This window comes from Panthera tigris, chromosome E2 (assembly GCF_018350195.1).
Source record: "Panthera tigris isolate Pti1 chromosome E2, P.tigris_Pti1_mat1.1, whole genome shotgun sequence".
NCBI lineage: Eukaryota > Metazoa > Chordata > Mammalia > Carnivora > Felidae > Panthera > Panthera tigris.
Genome location: NC_056674.1, coordinates 48398056 through 48404944, shown reverse-complemented (window position 1 = coordinate 48404944; position 6889 = coordinate 48398056). Strand labels below are relative to the sequence as shown.

At 39.3% G+C, this 6889-nt stretch overlaps 1 protein-coding gene and 1 non-coding gene across 5 annotated transcripts in view; both read left to right on the top strand.

The window, feature by feature from the left end:
* Positions 1-78: 78 nt before the first annotated feature.
* The window catches only part of SF3B3 (splicing factor 3b subunit 3), a 47758-nt gene continuing 40947 nt past the window's right edge, over positions 79-6889 (top strand). The window contains exons 1-3 of one of the 4 annotated variants that reach the window (XM_042968704.1): positions 79-155; positions 4534-4667; positions 6073-6399. In XM_042968704.1, the coding sequence (XP_042824638.1) occupies positions 4598-4667; positions 6073-6399 (397 nt within the window). In that variant the 5' untranslated portion in view covers positions 79-155; positions 4534-4597. Of the gene's footprint in view, positions 156-286; positions 449-4533; positions 4668-6072; positions 6400-6889 lie in introns of those variants that run through there. The other 3 variants (XM_042968705.1, XM_007074893.2, XM_042968703.1) reach the window with 3 other exon arrangements.
* LOC122234418 lies at positions 6707-6786 on the top strand. The gene has a single exon (XR_006212213.1). It is a non-coding gene; the product is annotated as a small nucleolar RNA SNORD111 (small nucleolar RNA).

Here is a 6889-nt window from a genome sequence, read left to right as displayed (position 1 = left end):
CTTCCGGCTCCGCGAGGCCCCCTCCTCGTTTGCGCGCCAGGTCTTTTGGGCTGCCCACGAAATGCCCGATAGATTTATGGTTTGTTTTGTTTTTTTAAGTCCACCTTAAAAGGTCTATTTTTTTATAGTCTCATGGGAAAAGTAACGGCCATAAGGTATGTTTAACTAATTTTTAATGCGGAGTCAAAGAAAGACAGAAACATCAAAAAAAATTACTTATACATTCTTCAGGCGCCTGTTGGGGACTGTTTTACGTCGCGGGCCCGCTTTAAGGTCCCTGCTTTAAGAGCTAATGGCGGAGCCTGGCGGGTTGAAGTTGGCGGTGGCCTAGATCTTGAAGGAATTCAGCATCTGTCGGATATCCACGCCATCCTTCCTGAGGCAGGGTAAAGAAGCAGCCTTCCGACTTCCCCGGGCTTGGGGAGGCAGAGAACGGCTATGTAGGAAGGTTAGCTGAACGTTTGGCAGGGGTCTTTAAAGCAGCCTGAGCCCGTAAGGTCCCGGCAAAGGACGAGGAGGAGGTGGAGGGGAACGCTTGGGTACGAAAATGGCTTTCAGGAGTCGTTTCCCACTTCCTTTTACAAGGGGGGAACGAAGCCTGGGTCAAAATAAGATTTCTAGAATTCGCCCAGCCTTTTGCCCTTGGAGGAGGTGTGAGCTGTGGCAAGACGGACGTAAAGGACACGCTAACTGTAAGGTGGGACACCCAGCGTGTTAAAAGCGTAAATAACGGAAACAGTTTTTGGAGCCAAGACCCTGTTTTGAATTTGTGTTTTGTTAATGGGGTAACTGTTTCCTCCACTGATTTTTCAGTTTTATCATGTATAAAGTGTGACAATAATATTTATTTTGAAGACATTGCGAGTTTCAATGCGGTGATGTACCTTTGGCGCAAGAAAAAATGGGGGCAGCAATCACGGGCTCAAGCTTTTAGTAGTCACAGACAGGAGATAGAAGTGGGGAAAATCACAAAATTTACCACATTTTGGCTGTTAGTGGTTCCTGGTATATAGTTCTTGTAGTTTTAGAATGAGCTTCCTTCAAAATGCAACTTCTGCTACTGATGAAAGAATAATTGGGGAACCTGAATCCAACCAGCTTTGAGGGAAATGAACTTCACAGACTGTAGCGGATGTCATCAGTTATAAAGGAACTGGAAACTAAATTGAGTTCTTTTTTTTTTTTTTTTCAACGTTTTTTTTTTTTTATTTATTTTTGAGACAGAGAGACAGAGCATGAACGGGGGAGGGGCAGAGAGAGAGGGAGACACAGAATCGGAAACAGGCTCCAGGCTCCGAGCCATCAGCCCAGAGCCTGACGCGGGGCTCGAACTCACGGACCGCGAGATCGTGACCTGGCTGAAGTCGGACGCTTAACCGACTGCGCCACCCAGGCGCCCCTAAATTGAGTTCTTAAGGAGTTAGAATGTAGAGTTGGCTGGGGAACTTTTCAGGGCTTTTGGAAGGGGCCTGTACTCCCCCCCCCCCCCTTTTTAATAGCATTTCTTTACATTTAGTACAGTCAATCCTGCAACATGGATCTTGTTGACAACATGATAGGGTTTCATTATAAATTTTGTTGATAACTGCAGTTTATGCAGAAATGATGTTTGAAATTTTATAACCACAGAGGATGCAAGAGAATAAATTTACTTTTGTTTGAGAATCACATTCACTTTTTTTTCTTGTTTCTTTTTTTTAAATATGGAATTGACCACATTACTACTTTTCAATTGAGAACAATTATAATCTATTCTTTGCTTCTTTTCCCTCAGACTTTAAGCTGAGAACAACTTTCCCTGGAACTTTTACAGTGTATACGCCCTTCTGGGGATGTGGGTGTATGTCTGTGTCTGTTCGTTTTCGCTGTTTTGCTTCTTGTAGGTCATTTCTCCACTCTCTTTTTCCACTTTCCTTCTTCACTACCATCCTAGAAGAACATTAAAAATGTTCCTTAGTTTCAAGAAGAAAAATTTACATCTTTCAGGACCCATATCCAGAGTGGAGGATTTGATCCTTTCCTCTCAACCATTTCTGGGTTGGGCAAAAACCGTTTCTGTGACTATTATTTATGAGAACGTTTACTCATAATTTTCTTTTCTCATTTAACAAAATCAAATTTTTATGTTAATTACTTAGTGATTACTTTGGATTTTTCAAGATCTCTTGCTTTTTGTCTGTAAATAATTGAAAAACTTTTCTAGCAATAACTGCATAGCTGTAGTCTTAGGTAATTTTATGGTAAAGAAAGGTACATCAGTTTGCTTTTGCACTCTTTAGTCCTGTTGAATGAAAAGAATCCTTTTTTGTGACTGTACACTCTTTTAGAGAGGTCTGAAGTAACAGGAATTGAGTGTTGTTTTAGTTTTTGATGGTGAATGGATTTAAATTTTAAATTTTAATCATCAAATATTGAGCTAGATAAGAGATGCAAATGGAGACTACGCTTAAGTTACCATTTTTATCTAGCCAAGGTCTGGTTGTGGGGAAATAGGGACTCAGATTTCTGGGGGTATAGATCGGTAAACTTTCTTTGAAAGGTAATTTGGCAATATCTATCCACATTTCAAATGTATGAATCTCTCAGTACTGCAGTTTCACTTACAGGGATTAATCTTAATTAAAAATTAAGATAGATTAAAGATATATGCATACACGTATAAATGACCTATAGAGGAGGGATTTTCTTGGCAGCAATGTTCATAATAGCAAGAGATTGGGAACCTGAATGTTTATCAGTAGGGTATTGTCTAAATGATCCTTATATACCCATTCAGTGGAATACTCCACAGCTGGAAAATAAAAATGAGAGAGCCTTTTGTTTATTGCTATCTCCAAGGTAAAGTAATAAAAAGTAAGTTGCAGGATAATGTGAGTGTACAATATATAGTGCCCAACCATTAGTTAGAAAGAAGAGAAAATAATAGTATTATATTCTCACTTACAAATGTAGAAAATGTCTGGAAGGACATGATACATAAGTTAGTAAAACTGATTTTCCCAGGGAGGAGTACCGAACGGAGCTTTTTGCTGTGCTTTTTAAGAATTTTGAACCAAGTGCTTGTATAGCCTATGCAAAATAAATAAATGTAGAGGTGCTTAGTTTCTGTGACTGTAAAGGCAAATAGTGTTGTATTAATGGTACGGATTCCAGCGTTTTGTTAGTGGCTTGTTAGTCCCACTTGTTAGTGACCTCAGGCAGGTGATTTAGTTTCTTAACCTCAATTTCCTCAGCTATATAATTAGTGTAACAATGAGTCATTTATAGATTTCTTGTGAGATTAGAGACAAAAGTTTATAGCATAGTGCCTGGAATGTAGAATGCACTCCACTTATAAATATGTTTGTCACTAGGCCTTACTCTCTGGGTTCTACCTTCATCCATAAGTTCTTATATAGAAATTTTTTTTTTTATTTAGCGTTTTATTATTACTATTTTTTTATTTTTTTAATTAAAAAAATTTTTTTAACATTTATTTTTGAGAGAGAGACACAGAGTGTGAATGGGAGAGGGTCAGAGAGAGGAGACACAGAATCCAGAGCAGGCTCCAGGCTCTGAGCTATCAGCACAGTGCCCAATGTGGGGCTCGAACTCATGAACTGTGAGATCAGACCTGAGCTGGTCGGACGCTTAACCGACTGAGTCACCGGCTCCCCTATCATTTTTATTTTTGTTTTTATTTTATTTTTTAAATTTACATCTAAGTTACTTAGCATATAGCGCAACAATGATTTCAGGAGAAGATTCCTTAATGTCCCTTACCATTTAGCCCATCTCACCTCCCACAACCCCTCCAGCAACCCTCAGTTTGTTCTTCATATTTAAGAGTCTCTTAGGTTTTGTTCCCCTCCCTGTTTTTATATTATTTTTGTTGCCCTTCCCTTATGTTCATCTGTTTTGTCTCTTAAAGTCCTCATATGAGTGAAGTCATGGGATATTTGACTTTCTCTGAGTGACTAATTTCACTTAGCATAGTACCCTCCAGTTCCACCCATGTAGTTGCAAATGGCAGGATCTCATTCTTTTTGATTGCCGAGTAATACTCCATCGTGTGTGTGTGTGTGTGTGTGTGTGTGTGTATGTGTATGTGTATGTATATATATACGTGTATATATATGTATATATATATGTATATATATGTGTATATTTGTATATGTATATATATGTATATATATATGTATATGTATGTGTGTATATATATATATATATATATGTATATATATGTATGTATATGCACCAGATCTTTATCCATTCACCGATCGGTGGACATTTGGGCTCTTTCCATACTTTGGCTATTGTTGATAGTGTGGCTATAGACACTGGGGTGTGTGTGCCCCTTAGAAACAGCTTACCTGTATCCCTTGGGTAAATGCCTAGTAGTGCAATTGCTGGGTCATAGGGTAGTTCTATTTTTAGTTTTTTGAGGAACCTCCATACTGTTTGCCAGAGTGGCTGCACCAGTTTGCATTCTGCAGAAATGTTTGTTAAAACAAGTTTTCAAGCTGATATTTTTCTACTTTTATGTTCTCTTAGCTTGTTTTACTTGGTATAACAGGCCTGATTGTGGAGTTGTGACTGTCTCAGTGTTGCTGCCACCATGTTTCTATACAACTTGACCTTGCAGCGAGCCACTGGCATCAGCTTTGCCATTCATGGCAACTTCTCTGGTAAGATTTCCAGTTATTATCTTTATGAATTTAACATTTTCAATATTAACTGGTTTCATGTTTTAAATTCCTTATTTATTTATTTTTCAAATGTTTATTTTTGATGGGGGGGGAGTTTTGGGGGAGGGACAGAGAGAGTGGGAGACAGAGGATCCAAAGTAGGCTCTGCACTGAGAGTGGAGAGCCTGACACGGGGCTTGAACTCAGAAAACATGAGCTCATGACCTGAGCCGAAGTTGGACGCTTAACTGACTGAGCCATCCAGGTACCCCTCAAATTCCTTTTTTAAATTCAAAATTTTTTCCTGAAATATATTATAGAAAAAAATTTTCTTAAATCCTTAGACAACATCATTTATATAATGTTGATAATCTCTAAAACAGTTTGAAGTACTTGATCTTATCCTATCCCCAAGGGACCTTTTGAAAGTAAGGTGGCCTGATAAGTGGTGTCCTTGAGCAAATGAGAATGGAGCAAACGGGATGGAAAGGAAGGCATTTAGGCATTAGATAGTGAAGACCTGTACGAGGGCAGCAGGGACAGATATAAAGAGAAGGAGATGAGTTTCTAGCCTGGGTGGCAGAGAAAATTCCAGTAATATTGATAACAGGTTAGTTGGGACCAGAGAGGAGGTTTGGGAAGAAGGAATTTATTTATTTTATATTTCGTTTATTTATTTATTTTAAGAGAGTGTGCTTGAGTTGCAGGGTGAGGACGGGCAGAGAGAGGGAGAGAGAAAATCTCAAGCAGCCTCTGTGCTATCAGAACCTGACACAAGGACTGTGAGATAACGACCTGAGCTGAAATCAAGAGTCGGATGCTTAACCCGCTAAGCTATCCAGACGCCCCAGGAATTTAGTTATTTTAAACATTCAGTTAAAAGTTGATGACAATACATCCCAATAGAATTATGTAGTAGGCAGGGCGAGATGGGTGCAAATTGGTGTTTGGAGATGTTGATTATGGTTATGAAAGCAAGGGAGCTTTCTAGGGGTGAGTTTAGAAATAAATGGTATATATTAGATGGCAGTTTTAAAAGTTCTTTGAGGTCTGGATGGACCAGTTGGTTGAGTGTCTGACTCTTGATTTTGGCTTGGGTCATGACCCCAGGGTCGTGTGATTAAGGCCCGCATTGGGCTATGTGACAAGCATGGAGCCTGCTCAGGATTCTCCCTCTGCCCCTGTCCTCAACTTGTATGAGCTCTCTTTGGAAAAAAAAATTTTTTTTCTTTGAAACTGCTTTTGTTAAATCATACCAATTCTAGAAATGAAATGGAATAAGAAAACTTAAAATACCAAGACCCCAACTTACTCAATTTTTTATTTGTCTTGAGTGGCATTTTGATCCATCCAGGTACTTTTTGGACTAGTTCTGATTGTGATCTTTATTGTTTTGGTGATCTAGGAACCAAACAACAGGAAATAGTTGTTTCCCGTGGGAAGATACTGGAGCTGCTTCGTCCCGACCCCAACACTGGCAAAGTACACACTCTACTAACTGTGGAAGTATTTGGTGTTATCCGGTCACTCATGGCCTTTAGGCTGACGGGTGGCACCAAAGACTACATTGTGGTTGGCAGTGACTCAGGTCGGATTGTTATCCTGGAATACCAGCCATCTAAGAATATGTTTGAGAAAATTCACCAAGAAACCTTTGGCAAGAGTGGATGCCGCCGCATTGTTCCCGGCCAGTTCTTAGCTGTGGATCCCAAGGGGCGAGCCGTTATGATTAGTGAGTGACTTGCTCTTTTGAGTGCATCTCTGATTCTTACAGATGCTCAGTTTAGGATAACAATGCTGTGCTCTTGGCAGTATGCCAATAAATTCCTTACCTGGGTAAAGTTTGGATCGTATTTCAGTTAATACCATGGTTTAAAGTTGCTTTTCCTTTTAAAAGAATGGGAGAAGTCTTAACATACCTTTTCTATTTCCTGTCTGGCTGGATTAGGTGTGTTTTCCATTTCTTTGTGTGTAGCCAAAAACCTATGATGAAACTAAATGATTTTACATTATTAGGCAGTGAATATGGTTGCTTTCATCAGCCTGAAGTGATGATTCACATTCATGTCTCTTCTCTGATAAATATCTTGAAGAAAATTATGTGTATCTGATCAGGCCTCCAGAGGGCAACCCCCCCTGACAAATTACAACACTTTAGATCTAACTCAGAGAATAAAGCCAGCAATTTTTATGAACTTTTAGTTTCCCAGTATCATTAAATC